Source organism: Aythya marila, assembly GCF_965140915.1.
Source record: "Aythya marila genome assembly, chromosome: 11".
In the NCBI taxonomy this organism is placed as follows: domain Eukaryota; kingdom Metazoa; phylum Chordata; class Aves; order Anseriformes; family Anatidae; genus Aythya; species Aythya marila.
Window position 1 is genome coordinate 10533476 of NC_139052.1, and position 24346 is coordinate 10557821.

General features: G+C 53.5%; 1 protein-coding gene across 4 annotated transcripts in view; it reads left to right on the forward strand.

The window, feature by feature from the left end:
- The first annotated feature begins 1061 nt into the window (after positions 1 to 1061).
- The window catches only part of CPEB1 (cytoplasmic polyadenylation element binding protein 1), a 30528-nt gene continuing 7243 nt past the window's right edge, over positions 1062 to 24346 (forward strand). For 2 of the 4 annotated variants that reach the window (XM_082769634.1, XM_082769637.1), the window contains exons 1-3: positions 1062 to 1216; positions 9998 to 10186; positions 23568 to 23794. In XM_082769634.1, the coding sequence (XP_082625760.1) occupies positions 1141 to 1216; positions 9998 to 10186; positions 23568 to 23794 (492 nt within the window). In that variant the 5' untranslated portion in view covers positions 1062 to 1140. Of the gene's footprint in view, positions 1217 to 9609; positions 9739 to 9997; positions 10187 to 22626; positions 22643 to 23567; positions 23795 to 24346 lie in introns of those variants that run through there. The other 2 variants (XM_082769635.1, XM_082769636.1) reach the window with 2 other exon arrangements.

Below are 24346 nucleotides of genomic sequence, written 5' to 3' on the forward strand. Positions count from 1 at the left end.
TCTTTAATGTGCGTCTTAATTGACGGCAATACTGCTTGCTCAGCGTGTTCAGGAGCAGGCTTCTGCTGCAGTAGCTTTTGGGTGGCGGGGAGACCTGCCTGTGGTCCAAAAAATGCTGGTTGGAGATTGTTAGCAGCTTCTAGAGTGGCAAGGGCTCGAGTGCTGTGCAGCTGCACTGAAGCAAGCCTGGGTGTGGAAGTGGCTCCCAGGCAGAGCTGGGGGAAGCAGCTGCTGCTGCTGGGGCTCTGGACTGGCACCAAGAAGCAGGAGGGTTTTGCTCTTGGCATGCAGAAGAAGCTTTACTGAGAGCCGTGGCTTGTAGTAGGATGGTCAGACCCAAAAAACCTTGAAATGGGTAGGTCAGTGCGGGTGGAGGATTGTGATAAAGCAGAGCTGTTGTTGGGTAACCCCTTTCTGATAAGGAGCTGCTAACTAAAGAGAAGGCTGGGATTCATTTCACCTTGCTGAGTGACACCTCAGGGCTTTGGGGCTGTTTGATTAGCTGGGAAGCCTTGTTTTTTCCATAAGCCTGGAGTGATTGTGTGGCTGCTGACTTGGCTTTCCCAAGATGTTGTCCAGAGTTGCAAAATGAGAGCAGTGAAGTGAGCCGCACTGTGTGTGGGGGGAACCCCTGTGGTGTCAGGTGGTGGCTGCCTGGGCCACGAGTGTCCCCTGGTGTCAGGATGCTGATCGTGGGGATAAGGAGTGTGGTCTGTGCTGTGCAGGAGGAAGGCAGAGAGCTTGTGTTAGCAGCCCAACAGGTTTGGGTGCTGTGGCTCCTGGTCTAAAGTTCACCCAGCCTTGCTGAGCTGGTGCCTGCTTGTGACTGGGGCGGTCCTGGTCAGGTGTGCAGTGCTGACAAACTGCTGACCCTTTTGCTTAACTGTTTCTTTAGTGCAAAGAATTGTGCCTGAACCTTGCGAAGACATGGAGCTAAAGCTAATATGAGTGTTGGAGGCAATCCAGGCTTTCCACAATGTGTTGAAAGTAGGGTGGTGAGTAGTGTGCTTGACACTAATGCTTATTCTTTCTTAACAGAAAGAAGATACTGGGAGGAGCATAAAAGACTGCTGGGATAGCCCGGATGCCCCTGCTCTTTCCACTTGCAGCAATGCAGATATATTTCGCCGAATAAACGCCATGCTGGACAACTCTTTGGATTTCAGTGGAGTCTGCACCACTCCTGTCACAAAAAGCAAACGTGACATCTTGCCAGGTGACGTGTTTGGCTGGGTTGGAGGCAAGCTTGAGGGCCAGGGGTTGGTAGGATGGGGGAGTTGCTCAGTGGGACCTGGCAAACATGGTGTGCTCCTTGGTGGTGTGGTGGCTGGTACCTGCTTGTGGACAAAGAGCTACTCGAAGTTGGGTCTAATGCTTTTTTGGTGATGGGGGGGCTTTGTGAGCCTGAAATGGATAACCCAGTGTTCCCTGGCAGTGTGGAGGTGCCTGGGAAGGCTGGCTTCATGTTCCCCCAGGTCCTGCGTGGGCAGGATGTGAGCTCTTGTTGCCTGATGTGTGTGTAATGTATCATCTGCCAGCTGCTTTTGGCATAGGTGGTTCCATCAGTAAAGCAGTCTGCCTCTCCTGGAGGCAGGATTAGTCTGTTGGTGGCTCCTATGGCTGATCCGCTGCATGCATTAAATGCGAAAGCCTTTTGAATAACCGTGTTTGGTTTGCTACAGCGTAGTTAATCTCGTGTTGAAGAACACACAGAGCAGTGCATGTAGGAGAAAACTTTCTCTCAAAGAGGAGCTTGAGATTATGCAATTGGTACCGCAAGTTCCCGCTTCGTGCGGGCTGAGAGCAGTGGGAATATTCTGCTGCCTTGCACTTGATTTGCCTCAAAACAGGAGGCTCTGTGCCAAAGCAAAGAGTACTGGGTCCAGACTTATTTTTATGTAACTGAAGGACGTGCTTTTGTCCCTTTACAGTGGGTGAGATCTGCCAGTAAATGTACCTGCCCAGAGCCTGATGATCCTCTTGCCAGTGCACTTTTGTGCCAAGGATTTGGGTTCTTGAAAGAGATTTGCTGTTGCTCCTCCAGCTTCTGAATTTATAGGGTCAATAAACACTTCTCCCATTATTGGGAGCAAACAGACCCTTGGGACTGGTCCCAAAACAAAGTGGGAAGTAAAGGGAAAACCTCACCAGCTGGTGACCTTGCAGGCCACTGCAAGCTTTCTTTGTAGCTGCTGGTGCTGGTGGGTAGCCTCAACCAAACAGTCACAGAAAGCTGCAAACTGGTTTCTGGACACCTTGTGGTCGGGTTGGGCGCTTGTGCAGTGCAATGTTGTGCTGGCCTAGTGAAATGACTGCTACCAGATGACTTCCAGTGCAGCTTAATCTCCTGCGTATTGAAGGCTTTAGCGCTGTGGACCAGGGGCTGATCTGGCCATGTGATCCTGTGCTGGCGCTGCAGAAATGCTGGAGGAAGTGAATTGTTCGCTTCTGGGTACGGATCTATACCCAGCATTGCTTGAAACATGGCAAGTAAAACAGTTTTGGAGGATATGCTCTTAACTTTTGAGCAGTTGCATAGAGAATATTAACTCATTCAGGTCAGTGGCATGCATAAGTGGTGCTTTTTCTGAGATTGCTGTTGTACTGAGCTGGTTAGAAATTTTTGTCCCTTAAAACAGTGCTTGACAGTGTTGCATCTGACCTTGATGTGTTGGAGTAATAGCAGAGGATTAAACCTAAAATAAAGGAAAATACACTCATTGGGTTCATGAGGGTTCTTTCTGGCTGCTTCATTGAAGTCTTAGCTTTAGCCTTTCATATTCCATTTTTAATTGTGAATGGAGCACTTCGTAATTTTGGCAAGTAAGCTGAGACTTGACTTAGTTGGACATGTCTCACCCCACCAGAGCAGATACACCTGGTGAAGATGTGGGTTAGTTCTGGCTTTAGGTCTGGGCTTAGAGCTGGTGTAGCAACACTGATTTACAGTGCTGTCTTCCAAAGCTCTTCTCTGAAGGACTGGCATGAAATGAACCTGCTTATAACCCTCTGCATGTAAATCTCTCTTGTCTGTCAGTTGCTGTGGTATTTCTTAGATGAAGTGGGGTCTTTCCTGTCACAGGGCTGTTGAGAGGTGGAGTCTTAATTGGAAAGTGGGTAAATTTCCCTTCTGTGGTGCTGAACTGTGTGCTTCAGGCTGTCAGCAAGTTAATTCTGTGGAAGACCTTCCTGTAGGACAAGTATGATGGTACTTCTCTGTGAAAAAGGAGGTTTCCAGCACCACATTATTTCTGCTGTGGTGCAAGCAAAGTTGTGCTTTCAGGGAAATCCTAGTAAATGTTTCTTGTTCCTGCTTGGTGGGTGAGGCTGGCCTCACAAGTAGGTGCTGACTGCTGGCACAGTGGTGATGCTGGGTGCTGCTGAGCCAGGGCTAGGAAGTGGCTGCCTTTGGTGCCTTCACCATTCAATGGGAACACGACCTTTCCAGAAGCTGCCTCTGGGCTGCACAAGACACTGAAAAATAAAGTAACCTGAGCTATCCTGGCTGGTCCAGCAGCTACCAACTGCAAATATTTGGGTGGGCCAGCATCTGTCTGGTGCATGTTAGCCCACCAGCAGTCCTGGCCTTGCCTCATTAGTCTGCATTGGGACCTCTCCAGAGGTAGCGAGGGCCTGAATGCTGCAGTTCTGCAGGTCAGTTCGCAGTGTTCTTGAGTGAGCAGGACAAGGCTCTGCTGGATCAGGGTCTCTTGGTGAGCCTGGCTGTTGGGTGGGTGGCCTTGCAGAGCTGTCCCTTGGTCAGAGCCAGGGACTTCTCATGTGGTGACTTGGCTCTGTGTTAAATCACTCCTGATGAACTTGTGAGCTTCTGGTGCTTTTACTCAGTGCAAGAACAGCTTGTGCATTGTGCATAGTAGTTAGGCTGCATTAACATAAAGCTCATAGCTCCTGCAGTCCTCACTACTGTCTCAACTTAATGAGCCTGGAGATCCACCCTTAATGTAGTAGCTGTAGCAGTTAAAAGTACTGCCTCTGTTTGACTTCCTCTCTTCTGGTGGCAGGGCTTGGGGAAGAGATGTATTCCAGTAGGGGAAACTTGTACTTTTAATCTGTTCATGGTCCCTCCAGCTTTTCAGTTGTCTTCCTCAGGTCAAACTAAATTTATCCTGGATTGAATGTGTGTTTAAGAAGCCCCATTCAGCCTTAAGAGGATTACACGTGGTGGAGGAGGAGGGACTGCAGAAGTTCATGACCTTTCATTAATGCTATTGGGGAAACACGTGTGGAGATGCCCTGCTTGGTGTGGTGAAGTGCACAGAGATGGCCACGGCATCGGGCTGAGCAATGTGAGACAACGAGCTTATTCAGGGCCCTGTTCCTGACACAGGTGGGGAGTTATCCAGGTGGCGGAAGGGACTGCCACTGGAGACTTAAGTGGGCATACCTAATGTTAAATCTCTATAAAGATCAGTTTGCAGTTAATGATAATCCTCAGTGAACTTAATTGCCTCGTCAAAATGATCTGAGCTGTCAGGCCCAGCCTGATGCTGCAGTCGTTTATGGGTGCTCGCTCCAGGAGCTTCCCAAACACAAGGCTTAGGTCAGGCCCAAACTGAAGGGTACAGCGCGGCAGCACGGTGGCTGCTGGCCATGAAGGCTGTAATTGTGGAACCTGTCTGGTTGCTTCCCAGACGGGATCGTGTGGTGCTTCAAAACACCTGCCTCTCTTCAGAGAGCACTGAATCAGCCTGAAAGGCAAAACTTCCTCAGCATGGCTATGTCACACAGACATCAGCTTGTTGTGGCCTTGCATGCCACAGCTTCTGGTGTTGGTTCTTCCCAAAATGTAAAGCTAATGTGTGTGCTCACCGCTGGTCTGGGTAAGAACGTGAGTGAAGCCATTCTCTTTAAGTAGCTTTTGTTGCACAGCTGTTCAGGTGTTTTTTTTTGTGTTTTTTTTTTTTTTTGCCAGGCTTCAAAGCCTGGCCTTGCTGGCTACCAGATCTGGGTAGGAAAGCTTCTGAAATCCTGTCTGTTCTGTAGGGACAACTTCCAGCCTAAGTGGAACAGCAAGTAAAGCTTCTCTTTAGCCTTTGTATGCCCATTTGTTCACCTGGCTAAAGGACTTGTTTCAACTAAAGGTGATATGGACTGAAAACAAGGGCTTGAAGTGGCTGTAGGTACCCCAAGTGTAGCCGTATGTTGTCTGTAAACTGACAGCCCATTGTTCAAAGGATTGGGGTATGCTTAAACTGCTTACTGTGGCTTGAGGTGCCAAGGTGAGCATAAAAGGCTGCTAGCTGAGACCCATCAGCCCTTAATGATTCTGGGGAGTTCCTTTATTTAAGGAAAGCCAAAGGAAGAATGCTGACCAAGACTAAATAAGCTTGTTGCCTGCCATCAGCTGCTGTTAATGGCATCCCTTGTTTAGCCACCGAAAAAGTTCTCCCTGGTACTGTAATGTAAATGCCTCTGTCCTTCACTGCCCTGCAGCCACCAAGACGGAAACGCTGGATAGATGGCACTGGGATGAGGGGAAAAATACTGTGGATGGTGACCCAAAGCATAGCACAGTGGTGCCTAAGCCAGGGCAAGGCTGTGGCTTGCCCCAAATAAGTGCCGGATGCCCTGGACACAAACCCAGGAGAGCTGAACGGGATGTCGCTGCAGATCCAGCAGGTTTCCTGAGGGTTTCATGACCTGCTGTGCTGAGATGGTGTTTGGTTGTGCAAGTTTTTGGGCACTAGTGCTGTGACAGTCTCTCAGAAGTAGGTAGAGCAGTGAGCCAAAGTTGCAGCCCCTCTTAGTTTCTTAAATAGTTGGTTGCTAGCTGTTCAAGTGCTTGTGGTTACCAAAAGAAGTCAAACTCCTTCAGCTGGCTGTGAAATGGTTCATGCAGCAACAAATTTCTCCACTTGAGGAGTTTTTCAGATTACAGGGAAGATGCTTAGTTGTGTATTAGAAAAACCTCTTGTAACTAGTAGGTTTATGCCTAACAAGAGCTTTCCTAAGCCCCTGATGATCCCCGGTGTACCTGAGGAATACAATTGGCTCATCCTCTACAGGCTTTCGCTCAAGATTTGTTGTAGTCTGCCTTGTACGCAAAATGTATTTGAGAAGCTTAATTTTCATGGATGCAGTTCCTAGCCTTTGAAACCGGAGGGATAAAAAGGTGTGAAAGGCAAAAGGGCGCTCCTGCTGTGAGCCGCCTTTCCGCTTGTGACCCGAAGGGCTTAGCAGGGTTTGCCTGGCCTCCTGCTTCTCTGGATTTGATCTGGAAGTTCAGAGCTATAGCTCACAATGCTGCTGCGCACAAAGATGTCTTGGAGCTGCATCTCTTGGTGAACAGAGCTCCTTCCGCTCTGTTTTCCAGCAGAGCTCTTATCCCTCCCCTGTGCCCACGCTTGTTTGTGGAGGGGCTTCCTCTGCATTCAGGCTCCGCTAGAAATTAGTGTGTGGGAGGGAAGGGGGACCTTGCATGGCCACAGAAGCAGGAGGAGTGTTTGGTTTGTGTGTGCTTAACCATTCTGCTTCCTTTTTTCCCCTCTCTGTATTTTCCCAGTTTTCAAGACAAAGCGTGCTTGCTGGATTTTAGCTGGCTTTGCAGGTGGCCTGCGTCTGGAGGGCTTGGAAGTCTGAATGCCTTGGTGCTTGCTTGTGTCAGTTTGCAGAACGAGTCTGATGGCACTGAGGGATGCTGCTGCTGTGGGGCAGGGCCTGGCTTGTGCTCGGCTCCTCGTGCTGCCTTAACCCCTCTGCAAGCTGCCTGCGGGCCGTGGCGCTTGGTGCCAGTCCTTCCTTGTCCTCTCCACTCAGGCTCAAGCTGTAATTTTCTAAATATTTTCCTGTTTGAAATGCCTGGCTGGTGCAGCCGCACTGCATACCAGATTGGGGAAATGAGCCAGGCTAAAACTAACTCCTGGTGGCGTGGCTTTAACCAGATCGGTTCCCCAGCCCAGCTTCCAGGGTGGAAGCTCATCTGCCTAAACTGGTGTGAGTGGGGAGGGAGTGCTGGGGTGGGGACAAGTGGCTGGGGCTTGCGTAAGCCTGCTGGTAGGGTTGAGCTGCAAGTTCAGGGCTGAGCTGCGTGGAGATGCTCCTTGTGAAGAAGCCTTTGAAATGCCTTAAATGTGGGGCTAACATTTGAAGTCTGAAAAATGCAGCTTTCTGTTGGGGCGGTGGTGTGGAAAGCTGCCCAGCCTGTGCTGCTGTGCGCCCTGACTCTGGGGACGTCCCGATCTGGTGGGAGGACGTCACCTGGGAGAGCTGCTGAGACTCGCACGGGAGCGCTTCGCTAAGGACCTGCTTCTCAGGATGCTGCTGAAACAAAACCCGACCGGCTCGGGCATGAGCCCAGCGCCGCAGCACGGCTCCCTCTGCCATGATGGTTGGGTTCCAGGGGCAACTCCAGGGAAAAACCCAGGTTGGAAAGATTTGGGCTGGTTCTCGGGGCTCGGAAAAGTCTGCGGCAAAGCATTTGGGCTGGGCTGGGTCAGATTGCAAAGTGAAACTAATATTTGGTAGGCACGTACTTGCAACTAACTTGAGGTTGTGACTCTTCAGACTGGATTTCTGTAGGAAATTAATTCCTCCTGCCCTGCATCCTATTAGTTTTACATGTGTGCCATTAACAATTGACTGCTTTGTAGCAAATTTCCATTCTCTGAGTTTGAAAATAAGCATTCCAGAAATGCATTTTAAATTCCCTTTTTAAGTTTTTTTCCTTGATGACCCATATCTATCTTTCTCTGTGGCTGTTTGCCATTAAAGGGGAAGCAGGCTTGTGCTGGCTGTTTGCTTCGGTTGGGAGAAGGTCTAATTAAGAAATGCTGGTTATCAAAGTAAATCCTGCTTTGTTTCAGCAGCTATGCCTGTTAACTGAATTGCAGAGAGCTTGTCTTCAATGTAGGTTGAAGTCGTCAGAAAGAAACACAGCTCTGAACCCAAATCTGATTGGGTTCAATTAAACAAAATAGCTTATTTCCTGAGAAATAGGGATAGTGAGGGAAAGCTGGCATGTCTGGCTTAGGATGCTGTGGTATGAGCACTTTGAGTTCGTTCCCTATTTTCCCTATTTGTTCAGTTGTGGGTTTTCCAGAGGGGCTCTGGATGGGATTTGAGTTCTGCTGTCAGAAAATGCTTCCTGCTTGTGTCCGTGCTTGTGAGAACATCAGGTGTGATGGGAGTTGATGGTGGAGATGGTACAAAACCTGTGCAATTCTGTTCCCCAGGTGGAAGGTAGCCTCCTCCTGCCAGGGATGGGGACTCATGCAGAGCACTTGTGCATTTCCATAAACACAGAAATGTTGCATATTCATATGGGCAAGTTATGGTTGCTGTGGGAACTGAGTTGTCTGAGCAATGTGCCTTTCTCCTCTCCTCCCTACAGCTGCATTATAAATGTTTTTAGGGCCTGTCCAAAACGAGCAATCCAAAAAGTGTACAGGAGGAATTAATGCAGTAAAACACCCAGCCGGAGATGCGGCACGATGCTTTCAGAGAAATACTCGGTGCTGTTACAGGCGCCTGGTAGCAATTTGACTGAATTGGTGCTACAGCTCGTACTAGCATACTAGGGGAGCAGGAAAAGCTGTGCTGATGCTATGCCAGCAGGGTACCATGGAGGATGCTGTGGCCAGGGAGGCAGCTGGTTGTCGGTGGGTACAGTTTTAGCTGCTTGCATCCCGACTGTGGTGTTTTAGCTCCTGAAACCACTGTGGGGTGAAGGCAAGGGCCCCACCTCGGTGCCTGGCTGTGCTGGGTGCTGAGTGAGGAGAGATGTGGCTGTGGGCACAGAAAAGGAGGCCTGTGGAGGCCAGCAGGCTGCCTGGGATGGCCAGGGCCGCACGTGAGGGATAACGTGACGGGCTGGAGTCGCTGAAGAGCCGCGAGCAGCGTGTGCGCGAGGTGCACATCTGATGGCACAGTGGGAGGGAAGGGGGCAGGGGGAGGAGGAGGAGACAGCTGCCACTGCCTGGAGCTGGCTTATAAATGCCCTCTGACTCAGATTTCGGGTAGCACGGCTGAGCATCTTGTGGTTTCATCAGCCCCCAGATCCCGCATTAAGCTGGAATTCGCAGACTATGAACCTGCTGCGTTTCCTTAGGCTGTTGGCACAGGCTTAAACCGAGGCAGGAATCCGGCATCTCCAGTACCGTAGGCTCGCGCACCTCCCGCAGGGGAGGGGAGGGCTCAGGGCAGGGGGGGACCGGGCAGGCGGAAGGGAAATAGGCCATGGAAATTCCCGATGGGAAACGGGTCCTGCGCTCCCTACGCTGGTGTGATGTGCCCACGCGGACCGGACAGGGATAACGCGCTTCCCTCTGGGTAGCGGGGAGGGGGGTGAAGGTTATCCTTGTTACTCAGTGGTAAACAATGCAGAGTCAGGGAGGCAGAGTGGCCAAGCTGAACCGAATAGATTATGCTAGCAGAATTGTGAAGCTTTGCATCGGGCTCTGAACTGGAGCCAGCAGCTGGAGGCTGTCCAGGACTAAAGTGTTTTTGGGTTTTGTGGGCGGAGGGAGGCGGGGACAGGAGAGCTGGGTAGCACTAAAACTAACTGTCTGCTGTCGCTGCTGCGATCGTCGTTGCTGGGGGGATCGCTGTCTGCTGCGCCGTGGAGCTCTGCTTTTGTGCTGCCTGGCTTACCGGAGCTGCACCCTTTTCCTCCTGCCTGCCGCCTTGTCTTTCGGGGGAATCCATCCTTTCTTCTTACCCCTATTTTGTAAGAGCTGATGCGGTTCTCTTGCATGGCTGAGTGACGTCACTGTCAGCACAGTAAGCATCAGCAGCCTGGTCACATGCTGACCCAGTCAGTAATGCAGGCGGGATAGGAAGGTGGAGGGGCTGAGGGGGGTGGGGGGCTGGTTTCTGGACATATGGTAGCCCTCCCTTTCGGGGTGCAACCGCTGGCTGCGGCGGCAGTGGCTTCAGAGCAGCGCCAGACCTGCCTTGGGGCTTAACGCTTCGGAAAACTCCTTTCGAAAGAAAAGCAGCCCTGAACTCTCAAGCTTCTGTTTGTTCTCAATCTGAGCAGACTTCCAGGACTCTGAAGAAGCAGTGGCAAGCAGGATGCTTTTCCCCACATCCACGCAAGAGTCTTCCCGTGGCCTCCCCGACACCAACGACCTGTGCCTTGGCCTGCAGTCCCTCAACCTGACAGGGTGGGACAGACCCTGGAGCACCCAGGACTCTGATGCTGCAGCACAAACCAGCACACAGTCCGGTGAGTGACACATGCAGCAACAGTTGCTGGATTCCTTTTTTTTTTTTTTTTGGCTCTTTTAAAGCTAATGCAGAGCAATTGCTTGTGTAACAGGGTGCTGGCAGTTTCCGATGGGGGCTTGTCTCCCTGTAGTGCTTGTGTAATGTGGTGGCAAGGGCAGGGTTGAGTTGGGGAGGCTGTGGCTGGCTGTGCCACAGCCCCCTCTGCTCTGCTGTCAGTTCACTGCAGGCAGAAGTGCCCGGGCTTATCTTTTGCTGTCGCTGTGACGCTGCTGGAGGAATAACGCAGCTGAGAGAAGAGAAATCCTCTCCCTGCCACTGCATGGAGTGGGTGGGGGGTGTGGTGCTAGGGCACTGAGCCACGCCGCCTGCGAGCGCAGCCCAACTTCGCTCCGGTGGCCGGAGAAAATCCCCAGCGGCAGGCAGGGTGCGTTGCAGCTGGGTGTTTGCAGAGAGACCCCCTGCCTGGCTGCGAGAGTCCCGGTGGCAGTGCTCACCCCTGCGCAGCAGCAGTGCTGGCTGCACGACTGCCTCTGGGGTGTGGTAGGTGCAGCCAGCACCTGGCAAACTACTTCAGCCTGGGGGATTCAGAGGGAGCCTTCCCTGGCTGGAAGCATCGGTCCGCTCCGAGCAGCGGGCTGGAGGAGGTGCAGCAGAATGGCTTCTCGCTTGAACCCCTGTGGTCCGGCGCAAACCTATGTGATTGGCAGGGTGTGGGCTTGCGGCCGTGCTGCTGGCTTCCCTTCCCCCAGCACTGTGTCCCCAGCTGGGATGGGATGGGTAGTCCTGGGGGTGCTGGGCACTCCCCAGCACCACTCAGGGCTCAGTTAACTCCTACGGAGCTACTGGCTTTCTCTGTCAAACCGTGTGTGCTCAGGATGAGGAAGGGGCGCCTCGTGCACAAACTCATTGCAGCTCCCTGTCGCGGGGCAGGGGGTGTGGTGGAGAGGGACGTGTTCATTTCCCAGCCTTGCGGGGCTGTAAGGACCAGCTTCTCCAGCGCTGGCGTGCTCATTCAAGTATCAGTCCATGGAAAGATCTAGTGCTTTGGCAGAGTTTGTACAAGTTCAGCCTGGTTGCTACAGAAACTCATCCCTTTATAGCAGCACGCTGCTGCTTTGTTAAAAGGGTAGTGCATCTCTGCGCAGACTTGGGTGACACAGGAGGCCCCAGGCATGAAGTTGTTGCTGACAGGAATGTAGATATCCCCCGGGCAGTGCCATGTGGGTGTCTGGGGGGGGGTAGGAGGTGCTGCAGACCACCTCCGATGCCCAGCTGTTTACACTGTGTGTGCTCTGAGGGGGTGCTGCCCCTGGATAGGAAGAGCTGAGCTTTTGGGACACAACACAGCATGTCACTGCATCGGTCGTAAAAATCGCTTGTGGGGTGGCAGAGTTTGAAATGACAGCTTTGTCAGCACCGCTTGCTCGAGTTCCCACATCCAGTTCCCGCAAGACAGAGCTCATGGACCCTAGGGCAGGCAACCAGGGTCTGCTATGGTCAGGCTGTGGTTGCTGTATGAAACCTCCAGCACATGGCCCTCTGGGTTTCCCTGAACGAGCCAGGGAACACCACGCTCACTGTGTGTCCTGTAGCTGATTCACTGCCAGCTCAACCCCTGCTGAAGCATGGCGGGGGGATGGAGGAATGGGAGTTATCGGTGCTGTGGGCTGGACAGATGCCTTAGTACAGGCTGTGCGCAGAGCCCCTTATGGCAGCAAGCAGACTGTAGGGCCCTGGGCTGTGCTGTAGGACCTTTAATGTAAAGGATCACTCAAAGGAGGCTGTGTCGGTGCTGAACCATTCCTCCAGCATTAACCATGCCATGCAGGGCTGGGTCATAGTGCTGCAGAACTGGGGCTGTCACACACTGGGGTGGCTGCTCCGTGCTGGTGTCCCAGCCCCACCTGATCTGGTGCGGCTGTCCCCAGCTCTCTTGGCCAGCTTCCTGCCAGGCTGCGTTGGCAGAGGTGCAGACATCTCTGCAGCGCTCTGCCAGGCAGGCAGCAGCGCTTGCACGAGCCTGTGGCAGGCTTCTGTGTGCTGCAGGTTGAGCTGCGTAGACTGTGGTGCTGGGGGATGTGTGCCCTTCCAAGGGCAGGGGGCTTCTGGTTTTGTAAGGGAGGTGAATTTGGGGGGTGATGTGAAGGTGCTGTGGTGACCTCCCTGCTAGTAGAGGCTGTGCCCGGTGCCCCTGTGGATTGCAGTGTGCTGTGCTGGAGCTCCTGCCACAGAGGCTTGGGAGGAGCGGTGGAAAGGGGCTGTGCCTGGGTGGCCTGCATCCCCTGGGTGCTTTTGGTAGCAGCAGCTGTTGGGAGGTGGCACCCAGCATTGTCTGGAGAAGACTTCCTCACTTTCACTCCTCCTATTCCCTTGGTATAGGAGGTGGGGATGACTGGGGCATAAACCAGCCCAGATGCAGCTTCCCTGGAGGAGCCTCAGGCCTTCGGAGCACCCCGGCTGTATGGTTGGGGTGTCCTGAGGCTGCATTCTGCCTGTCCATCCCACCCTCCCTTCCAGGACGTGCAGCAGCTAGGCCAGGCATGCTCCTGGGCCTGCCCAGTTGTTCCAGTCCTGCTCCAAGCACTGTGGAGATGGCATCTGCTCACTGGGGAGGTGAAATGTTGGGGTCTGTGTGCGGCTGTGGTACGGCTTCAGCCTGCCTACGCCTCCTGGGGCTGCAGAGCTGCGGCTGCCTGCTCTGCCAGGGCCCTGGAGCAGCAGTGTGAAGCTCCGGGGGAGGAGAGGCCGTGTAGCTCGGGAGCACCTCCTGAAAACTGGGGAGCTCCTCTCTGGGTGGTGGAGGAGCACTCCTGGGCCTGTGAGCTGCGCAGATCTGAGAAGCTAGTGGACATTTGTGGGTGGCCTGGCCATGCTGTGGCTGAAAGGAAGACGTGGGCTGGGTGCTTCTATGTCCGCGCACTCCTAGCACCCGGCATTGCAGCCTAGGAGGCTGCATGAGCCTGCTCCGCAGGGCTGGGAACTCTTTTGCGGGTGTTCTGCAGGCAGGTGAGGCTGTGTCAGGGCTGGGCAGTCTCTAGGGGCTGGGGAGGGATGGTGCTGCTGGCACCCAATGCCTTTGGAAGGTTCCAGCAGTGACTCAGCTGCGCAGACCCATGGGGAGGTGGCTGGAAGGGTGGAAGTGCAAAAAGGAGGAGGAAAAAAAAAGCACAAGTAACAGTCAGGCTAAAAATACTGCTGATGTGGTCCCCTGCAGTGCCTGTGCTTGAGCACTGATGAGCTGGGACCTCCTCTGCTGCCTGTTGTCCCTGCCAGCGCAGAGCTCGGAGCCGAAGGGGAGGACCCGCTGGCTGCACACCCTCCTGGTGTCACCTTGTGCACCCAGGGTGGTGGCATGGCACAGCAGGACCCGGTGCCACACCAGAGGAGGCCAGGGTGCGGTGAGGCCGGTTTGTATGCTCCAGTCCTGCCTCTGTCCCCCTTCCCAAAGGGATGCTGGAATGGCTGTGCGGGACCGGGCTGTTATAATGCGCCTTCCTTCTGGGTGTAGCACCGTAATGCACCGAGGACGTGTACTTAGCCCTTGAGAGCGTGCCAGACGCGCTGCCAGCCCCTGAAGCTGGTGTCTGGAGAGAGCCTCCCCGGGAGGCAGCAGCTGCTGCAGGCTGAAGCCGCCTGCATTTATTGGCTGTAGGAGTGAACTGCTGTCTCATAGCTGGGAAGGCACATCAAACCCGCTGCTGCCACTAGATCTGTCAGGCTGGAAGTACTTCATCGAGCCCCAGAAAGCTGCTCGGTGGCCTGGGGAGGGGCTTTTGCAGGAAACTGGCCTGAAGCACTTCCAGTGCTGGCATCCCAGCTGTCTTTCTGGAGGCAGCGTTTCCCCTTTACAGCATCCCAGCAGCGGGCAGCCGCTTGCCTCAAGACCTCTGTGTTCCTCCCTCTGCAGGGGCAAGGAAGGGGTAAGAGGCAGCAAGGCAGGACTGCCCTTGGTGGCATCCTTTATCCTTCCTGTTTCTAAAGGAGCTTGAGCAAATGGGGTCCTGTTCCAGTTCTTGCCCGGAGAACCAGTGACAGCAGTGTGGGTTTCACAGCTCCCTCACTGCTGTTCTGCCCGTGTGCCAGCTGCTTGGTCTGGCTGGCCTGGTCTGCCCTATATGGGTTAGTCTCAGCCTCCCTATGTGGGACAGGCAGGTTTGCCCACTGGGAAATCATCCTAAAACCAGTCTGTTAATGTGAAGCTTGCCACAGTACCAATGCACTGGAGGAGCTTTCTGTCCTGGTCCCTGAGCTGAGTGTGGCCTCCATAGGCTCTAACACAGGTGTAAGCAGTGCTTGGTGTCGGTTTCAGACTTCTTTGTTCTGCTCATGTCCCTGTAAAGAGAAGGAGCTTGATCCTTCAGCCCCTCTTCAGAGATCTGCAGCCTCAGGCTTTTTGCTGCGCACTGGTTGTGGGGGGGACGACTGCCAGGGTGTTTTCAGGAGGATCAGCTCTGCTCTGTGATGTCACTCGTGTTGTTCCCTTGCCCCTAAACAAGTTCTGAACGCTGCTATCAGTGTCTTGGGAAACTGCTGATGGTGGCCTTGCCTCCTGGAGGCTGGGATGCTGTCTCTGGGTGAGGACAGCCTGAGCAGATGTGCAATTCCAAAATGTCCCTGAGTTCTTAAGCATCACCATGAGGCTGCTGGTGTGGCAACGGACTTGAGTTTGGTCTTGGATCCTTTCAAGAGGGGCTCCCAGTTCTACCGCTTCCCACAGCACAGCAACTTCTTTCCACAGTAAGTGTGGATGTGCTGGTCATCTGCAGCTGCTTAAAGTCTGCTGGGCCAGAGCTGCGGGCAGTCTGTGTGCTGCCTGGCAAGGAGCTGGGGTCTCTCTTAGGAGGCTCTAAAGCCTGCAAGGCAAAAGCCCATCATCCCCTGAAGGGGGGATGTGTCTTTCAAGATACAAGACCTGTTGCACAGGAAGATGTGTGGCTGTTTCCATGGTCTCCTAGCCTTTCTTCCCAACAACAGCAGGAGGGACCTGCACGCTGCTCCCCCAGGACCGGCTATTTGCAGACTGTCTTCAAAACACTGCATCTGTGGTGGCAGGCACCTGGGAAAACACCTCCTCCAGAGCTGGTTAGCTTTGGCAGAAGGAAGCAGGAAGCACCCCTCTTTCTGCAGGGTAATCCAGACTCCTGGTGTGTGCCATGGCTGCAGAGGAGGTTGGTGAGTGTTGCTGATCAGTCTGGGGTGGTTGCTAATGAGCACGACACAGCAGGTGCTGCCCTTCCTACAGGGCCAGAGCTGCTGGCTCAGAGTGCTCAGCTGCAGAGCTTGAGGAAGACCCTGGAGGGACAGGATCTGGGTGAGGAAGTCCCCAGGGCATCCATTCTGTTTAATTTGCTGCTGGGCTAACCTGTGCTGCAGCATGGTGCCAAGTGCCCGCTCCCAAGCAGGGCGGCAGCTTGGTACAAACAGTTGCAGTGCCTCATATGTGGAGATCAGTTTTAATAACACAAGGGAAGATGTCCAGTTTTCCAAGCTGGAAGCTGGCCTGCCTCGCAGGGTCTCCTGTGTGCCCATTGTACTGCAGCGCTGCCTACGCAATGGCCTGCCTAAAAGCTTGCCCCATGCCCTCTTAGCTCCTGTAGGGCTTTTCTGAGGGCGTACTTGGTGTGGATGCTTAATGGGCACTTGTTTCTTGAGGACATCTCAGTAAGGGCTGATCACATTCCATGGGCTGATTTCTCAGCTGCTGGCCAGAGCTGGCTGTGCTGAGGAACAGAGCCCGGAGCACTTGATAGCTGCAGGCTGTTTGTGGGGCAGTGGTGCTTGATCCTTAACGGAATAACTCATGTATCAAATAAGTAAAACAAGTATCCAAGCTCCAAGTTTGCAACTGGCTTCTAATGGAAGCTGCTCTTAATCCGGCTTTTAGATCTTCCATTTGAGCAGCTTCTCCTAAACAGATTTTTTTTTTTTGCACTGATGTTGTAAGGCAGAAGATGCAAATAGGTGAGCAACTTGAACAGGAACCTACCCAGCATCTCTGCCTTCATCCAGCAAGAGCTAAAGTGGGTCAGGGCAGCCTCCTGGCTTGTGCTGGAGATGGCTTGCAGGAGCAGGCACGCCCCACCAAAAATCCCTTCCCTTGGTCCCTCCTGGGAGGGAAGGACGTTTGAGTGTGCTCTCCAGAGCATCCGAGGGGCTGTTGCTGCTGCTTGGCCACTGAGCCTGTGGAGGTAACGGTGGATGAGTGTGGGTGCAAGGAAGGCACAGACTTCTCAAGCATCTGATCGTTGGTGGAGGTGTGGTGGAGAAAATGCTCCAGCACTGGCAGATCTCCACCCTTCATAGACAAGCTATCTGTTGCTTCATCGCCTGGTGATGCCGGTGTGTACGAATACATGGGGCTCATGGAGCTTCCCTATAAGCTTTTGACACCAGATTGTAGTTCGAAGCGTGTGCCTCTCATCTAGCTGCTGAAATGAGCCTTACAAGTGTCTCCTCCCAAGGAGAGCATCTGAGCTGCTCCTTGGTGGCTCTGAGCTGCCCCAGGCGACTAGCAGCTTAGTCTTTTTTCCACTGTGATTGATATTGGAGGTGGTGGCAGGGTGTTTCAGATGTGTGCAAGCTCTGGCCTGGGGTAAAATTCATCCCCAAAATTGTGCCAATCAAATGAGGGATAGGACAGACAGGTTTTCTTCCATCCCTTGTGCTGCTAGGTGTCTAAGCAGTGGCAGGGCTGCTTATTGCTGGGCAGAGTGAGGCATCAAAGTCTGCCTGCTGCAGCTCATCTGTGGTAACATGGTAGCTCTTCAGAAGAAGTCCGGAGTCTGTTTTTATCTCCCTGCCTTGTTACAAACCCTGTGGTGTGTGCAAGGCTGAGTGTGTCCAGGTGTTGCTGCATGAGGGCACTGCTGGAGGGCGGCTGGTCTGAACCTGCCTGCCTGTGGGCTCAAGGTAAATCGCCTTCTCCAAGACCCTGCATGGGGAATGGGACAGGCTGGGGAAAGCAGTGTAGCCCAAGGGGGGCTGAAGAAAAAGAAACACTAATTGGGCCAGCATCATGTCCCAAGGCCATCCGTGTGAGAAGACTGTGGAGAAATGCCTGGCTCCCCTCCTTGTGTGCCATTTCCCAAAGAGGCTTGCATTTGGGGCAACAGCCTGTTTTAGTTGTTCTTCCTTTGCCCAGAGGGGTTTTTCCAGCATGCTGCTCCCCCATCGTTCTCCAAAGAGCTCTCCTTTTCCTAAAGCTGGTATCCTGATCGACTTGACACCCCACAAACTGTGATACAGCTGAGCAGTGAAAATGAGTCAGCCTCAGCCTTGTTATCACAGAAACTAACACATGCTGCAGAGTTTGCACCCTGGACGCTGCAGCAGATAATTGAGAGGAGTTTAGTACTTAAATATAGAAGTGTTTGTTCTTGAGGCTTGCAAAACTGAAGCTTGTTGTGCAGAATTTGACCTGAATATGTTGGCTTTTAAATATATCTGGGACTGATACGTGTTAAACCTTGCTGTATTTCACCGTTCTGATCTCTTAAGACGAATGCAGTTGTGGCAGTCTGCTTAGTGAATGCAATTACCTGTGCGCTTCTAAAATCCTGAATCATGTTCTAGCTGTCCTTGCTGATTTTACATCTACCTTGGGCATCCATTTTCCCCTCCCAGAAACATCGTAGTAAATTCCCTGCCTCAAGAAGCAGTTAAGCTTGCTGTCAGCCAGGTCCTGCTCACTTGGAGCAGGAGGAGGACCTGTGCTCTCAAACATTAATGCAATAAGCTTCTGTTCCTGGTTCTGCTGCTGTTTCCATTTTTCAGGGCACGCCGGGGAAGTGACTTACCATGTTGGTGCCAGAACCAAGAATAGACCTCAGGTGTCCTGACTCTAATTCTGCGGTTCAGCTGTGGGATCATGCTGCTTTTTTCTATTCCCTTGCCCCTTCTTAGCAAACCAGAAATAGCTGCCTGAATATCCTCAGTTCTTCTTTGTCCCAAATGAAGAATCCGTCAGGGCAGAGTTCTTCTTCTGTAGTTCAGAAACAAAAAAAAAAAAAAAAGGGCTGTGCAATAGTTCTTGATTGCCAGTAGTAACCGCTGTCTAAAGTGGATCCTTGATCACATCTGCTGGTCTGGGCTCTACTTTTTGTGAATGTTGGCATTTGGCTCAAGATGACTGAGACTTGTGTTGTGATGTGCAGCTCTGTGCCTCTGCCTTCACGTAGCTCTTCTCATAACAGCGGTGACTCTGCTCCATCTGGAGTGATGGGAGCATAACGGAAGGAGGAGGATTTCAGCAAGACCTCAGGAGGTATCCAGGCTGCTGCTCTGATCAGTAGCGCTAGGTCTTGCTCGGGTGAGCTCTGAACATTTAAGGCTGCAGCTCTCCCTTGTCCATTCCAGATACTGTCCCATTGCTTCTGTGCTTAGGAGGAAGGATTTTTCTTTTGCCATTAGCAGTTCTTTGCAAATTTTACCTGTTTCTCTGTGATCCTTTGTAACTGCAGGCCTGCTGGCTCCCCCAGGCAGCATAAGGTGCCACGGATGCAGGTGAGAAGTGCAGAAACCCCACTTGAGGTTAGTTTGGAGTATGGATCTCCCCTTTCCTGTGCTGAGCAGGCCAAGTTCTAAGCAGCTTGGTGCTTGTTTGTGGTGGAGGGGGAGAACTCACCCTGGCGGCCTGTCTGGCTGCGTCTCTGCCGTAACTACAGAGACGTTGGCTGTAGCTGTAGGAGGTGGTTAAGGTGCCCGTTTGCCTTTCAGACATGCAAATGTTTCTCATGCCATGAAGCTGCTTCGTGTCTGTAGGAGGTGCTGCTTTTTGGCTGACTAAAACAGTCAGCCTGCTCCCACCCCACATGGGTAGAGTCTGGCTGGGCGGTAAAAACTGCAGACAAGCTGTTTTTCTGGAACTGCAGCAGGCTATTGTTTGGGACATCAGCCTTTTTTCCCCTCTACAAGCTTATTTGACGAATGACAAAGAAACTGCACTGTGTTCAGTCTCCAGGGCCTTGGTCACGCTGCTTCCCTCCTCCGCCGCCGTGCCCCAAATGTGCATGCAGCTCTGCAGCCTCTGGGCACGGCAGGTGTCACCGAGTGGAAGCAGAAGTGCTGTGGCTCTGAAAACCATCTCCTCTGCTTCTTCTGGTGAGAGTCTTCCTATTGATCTCTTCATCCCTGCCTCCACAAGGAGATCAGGGCAGAGGGGCAGGCTTGCAATGTGAGCAGTGTTTGGAGATTGAAATGTCCCTGCCTCTACCCTTGCTGGTGGTGCCAGCCAGCAGAAGCGACCATCTCAGCGTTGTTGACCTGCTTGTACAAGTTCTGGTCCCTTCTAAACAGGCTTCCTCCAGCCCTGCAGCGCGCTTTCAAAGGCTGAAATATGTATTCAGAGCACGACTTCAAAAAGTGGGTGCCTGTGCTCATCTAGCACTTGGTGCCACTGCCAAAAGCGGTGTCTGACTGCACGCACATTAAGCATGCAGGTGCCAGACGTTGCCTGTAATGCAGGAATCTGGGGCCTGGCACGCTGCTCAGCAGAACGGGAGTCTCTTGTGTGCGTGCACGCTGCTACCCACACTTATGAGGGGGCTGAGAGCAGTGCGTGCTGCCCCGTGGCAAACTTCTCTGGGGAAGCTTTGGCTGCTGTTCCAATGGTGTGGGGAAGATCTTGAGCAGAGGGATGTGAGAAGTGTGGTGTGAGTGCCCTTGCTCTGGGCAAGGCTCTGTTTCTGGGTAAGTTGCCTTGAACAGATGCACCATGGGGCAGAGGCACTGCTCTGCTAGCAGCTGTGTGGAACGTGCTGTCAGCTCCTTCTGCTGGGTGGTCTCCTGCAGCCCAAAGCTGAGGCCGGAGTCCTCGAGGACAGCTTAATGGTGGCAGGGCTCTTTGTCAGCTCGAGTCACTGGGAATAAAAATTCAGTGGCTGCTCTGTCTCTAGTGTTCTGCTTATCTTAAGGTCTTATTCAAGGCAGTAAAGCGTCATTTGTCATCAGCGTAGCAGTAAGGTGGTTTATTTGCCCAGAGTCCTTCCCTGAACTGCTGGCAGTGGTAAGCCTGGCTGCTCAGGGCTCATCTTTACAGCCATTTCTTGTAAAATAGGCTTGGTCAAAACTACCAGGAAGGTCTAATCCTTAAGTGGCTGTAAATAACAGTATGCGGGGAAGAAAGCCATATGCTTCAAGATCCTGAGCAGGTGCTGAAAATCTTAAATTGTAAATCTAACTGGAGCATGCAAGGAAAAAAGCTCTTCTGAGTCTGGCTGCGTTGGGTGTTGGATGCCTTGCTGCTGGGGCTCCTTTCCCAGGGAGCACACTGAGAACAGCAGCTTGTGCTGGGGGAGTTGTTGGTCTGAGATGGGGTGGACTCACGTGTAATATGGCTGTAGTAGGGCCGAGAGATGACTTGGGGTCTGCAGGACAGGGTTGGATGAAAGTTAAGCCTGGCCATGGCTGTGGGCTGTGTGGCTGCACACTTCTGCTGTGAAACGTGTGGCTTGGGTGTGATGGGCCTGAGATGCTCGTACCCCCTGGGGCTCCGGGATGATGCAGGAATTAAGAGGGCACACTGCAGCAGCAGCATCCTGATGGCATTTACTAGGAAAAGCAGGACTGGATCTTCCAATGCTCATTCTCTAGAGAGCGTCCTGAACGCCTGCGATCTGGAAGAGTGCCATGCGGGTGTCGAGACTGCTCCACAGAGCTCTTAAATCTGTCAGCGTTTGGCTGACGTGCTCGGAGATGGAGCATGCTGGCTCCGAATTCAGTCATTAAAGCTGCAGCAGTGAGTCAAAAGTCAGAGCGGAGTTTCTATTAAAAGCTACTGGTTTTGCTGTCCCCTGCAAAGGAGAGTTGGCATGTGCCTCTCTTGCAGCTCCGAGCGGTGGCCTGAAAAGTTCCAGAAGCTTTCTGCCACCCGCTGTGCTCTGGATGCCGAGGCTGCTGTGTGAGCAGGTGGAAGGGAATTGTGTGGACCCTTAGGCTGGAATTTCCCACATAAGTGTGAGAAATACTTGATTGTTTGCTTTTCACTACTTAGACTAAGAAAAAAGTGGTCTGGTGTCTGCTGTTCCACTTCAGGATCTCCAGGGATGCTCCTGACACTGGAGATCGCTGATGCATCTTGCTTATGCACTAAAGATAGTTAAAGTCTCCTCTCCTGCAGGCTCCCTGTTTGGGAGGGGAGATGAGGCAACATCCCTGGATGTCTTGAGTGGTCCAAATGACTTGAGGTTCTGTTGGGGTGGGTGGCCTTTTCTGGTGGGTCTTTCCCCGAGGAGGGAGCTCAGCGGGTGACCCTGCCAGCAGGGAGCTGTGTGAGTGCTCCAGGTTGGTGGAGGGGTGCAGTGAGAAACAAGATCTGGTCTCCAGTGCGGATGTTTCCTAGGCTACCTGCAAGGGCTGGCTTCAGGGGATGCAACCTGATCGCTCAGTGAGCATGAAGGAGCAAATGCCGAGCCTGGCTGGCAGCTCTTCCTCCCTGTGAGCAGCTGTAGGTGCCGAGATAAGCCCTCAGACTCACAGGGGCATGGGGGTCTCCCACAAAGCTCAGCACAGCCCGTGGCTGAGTGCTGCCAGTGGGATCTGTCAGAAAGCTGCTGGGGTGGCTGGAGTCCATCTGCATTAACTGCAGGATGCCAGCGCTTCCTGGCCGGAGGTCAGGGGTGGGTCGGTTGTAGCCACTGCGGTGGTCGGTGCTGGAACTCAGGTGCCCCATGCTCTTCAGACACCTGAGCACTCGATCCCTTTAAGGCCAGCAATCCTGCTTCTTGCAGACACTGCTTTCGGCCTCATTGTTTTTCTATTTCTAGCTGCAGTGACATCCCAGCAATCCTGGGAGCAAATGTATAAGCTGCAGCCGTAGCAAGCCAGCACGGTGGCGGGGATGAAGGTGACACTACCGATAACCCCATAACACCTCGGGGGACTGCTGATGTGTCCCTGACCCCTTGCTGGTGCGACCTGTTTGGGGCTCTGGTCCCAAACCTCTGAAAGCAGTGCTGTAGCCAGGAGAGGAGGCACAGGACTGCGTTGGCTGCTAGCTGTCAGCACGATGTTTGCTGTAGCACTCCGGGAGTGCCCACTGTACACGGGGTCACCGTGGGGCTGCTTGCTGACCAGTACTGTGAACCCACAGAGCTCGGTGGAGGAGGGTGTCAGTGTTGGAGCATTTGTCAGCTGTGAGGCTTGGGCTGTGGGATCAGCTGCTTTGCTTTGACTCTTGTACTGTTTAGTGACTAATCAGATTTTTGAGCCTGTTTAACAAATTCAGCTGTCTCCCTTGAACAATACGCTGGCTGTATTTTTAAACACATCACGTGGCTTCAGAGAAGTCGGCAAACCAGCGTAGCGCAGCTCGCCTGGGCTGGGAGATGCTCTGCTCTGCCCTGCTCTGTGCTGCGACGAGGAGGGAGCAGTCTCCTCCCCAGCTTCAGCTGTCTGCAATAGCTTTCCCTCGGCTTCCTGCTGCTCGCGGGGCTGCTCCACTCGAGCTCTGCCGACAGTAAGTACTGCCGAGGCTTCCTGTGGCTGTGGGGTCGGTCTGGCTTTTGCTGGTTCATCTGTGTGTTGGGGAGAGCTGAGCAGATATTTGAAAAGCTCCCCGTGACCTTACCCTGCAGATGGTCTCTTTCCAAGTCTCCTTTTAGCACAGTGCTGAGTTCAGTCCTGTGCCACGGCTGAAATGGGGGAAGGAAGAGGTCTGTGCTCTTGCTGGGGAAATTCTTGGGGATAAAGCTCCACAAATGCGGGGAGGTGCTGTGGATGGAGCTGAGAGCTCCTGTGGACCGGCTCTGCCTCAGGTGCCTCGGACCTGCTTCCGCCTAGCTGGGTTTTCTGTTGCTGTTTTGAGGCTCCTTGCTGCAGTGTGAGGTTAGAGGTGCCAGCTCCCAGCAGGCGTGGGGCTTGGGGCAGGTACATCCCAGTGCTGCGTGTACCCTCGGCAGCTCTGGCACTGGGGTAACACCAGTGTCCAGTGGCTGTAGTGCGCCTCAGTGTGATAGCACTTCTTTTAATGTCTGGTTTGGGCAGCGTTTTAGACTCTCCTCTCCTGAAAACCTGAGTTAAAACCTTGTGAGGCTGAGGATATCGTGTGTATCCCGAACTTGCTTTGCTGAAAACTGAAAGCTTCAGGGCAGGCTGCCTTGTCTCGCAGCCTCTGAATAATTAAAACCGTTTCTGAATGCTTTGCTCTTGTCATTTGATTTGGGGACATGTTCAGCTTGCTGAGACTTGTTCCTCTTGTCCAGAGCTGGCTGGAGCCGTGCCCCCGTGGGATCCCACGTGGGTGGGTCAGGCCTCGCTCTTCCCAGCCTGCCACCTCCCTCCCCGCCCGCACGCAGGGTGATGGCACCCGGCATCTCCTGGGCCCTGCTCAGGGAGGAAGGAGGCGTTGTGCTGCGGCACTGATGGGCTGCATTTCTCTGCAGTTCTCAGCATGCTGAGTAACCCTCTGGGGAACGTCCTGGGGAAGCCCCCGCTGGGTTTCCTGCCGCTAGACCCCATCGGCTCAGACCTGTCGGAAAAGTTTTCCACTCCGGCGCTGAGGAACTCCCGCCTGGATTCCCGCTCCCTCCTGGACTCGCGCTCCAGCAGCCCCTCCGACTCGGACACCAGCGGGTTCAGCTCGGGCTCCGACCACCTCTCGGACTTGATCGTAAGTCAGGGGCCTGCGCCTGCTCCCTGCAGCCTGGGCTCTGGTTGTGGTGTCTCACTGCATTTCTGGAGAGCGTGGGAGATGCGTGGGGCTGCGGCCTGCCTGCTTGGGAAGGGAATGCTGAGGGAGCTGCCGTGCGTGCACTGATGCAGCTCTCCTGCAGCCCAGGGTTTGGAAGAAGGGCTGCTTGTGCAGTCCTCCTTCAGAAAAGCCTAGCAGAATCCTTATTTTTCTTCTAAATGTTTTGCTGCTCTGTGCCTGCAGCCTTAATGGGTTAAAGCATCTCCCAGAGGGTCTGAGTGCTTGAGCTGGCGTGTGGCAGGGTGTGTGTCCTGCTTCCACCAGCAAGGTGGCCGAGTAGTGCAGCTGACTCTAGCCTGGGCTTCTTGAGAGCTCCTGTCTCTGCCTTTCATTGCCCTTCCCCTTTGTGCTCCTCCAGCGCAGGCCTGTTTCTTCCACAGCAAACTGGGTCTAGCCTGCTTGTGCTCCCTAAAGCACAGCTAAATTTGGAAGCCGGCGAGCGAGGCGAGCGCCTGTCTCGGTGACCCAGTC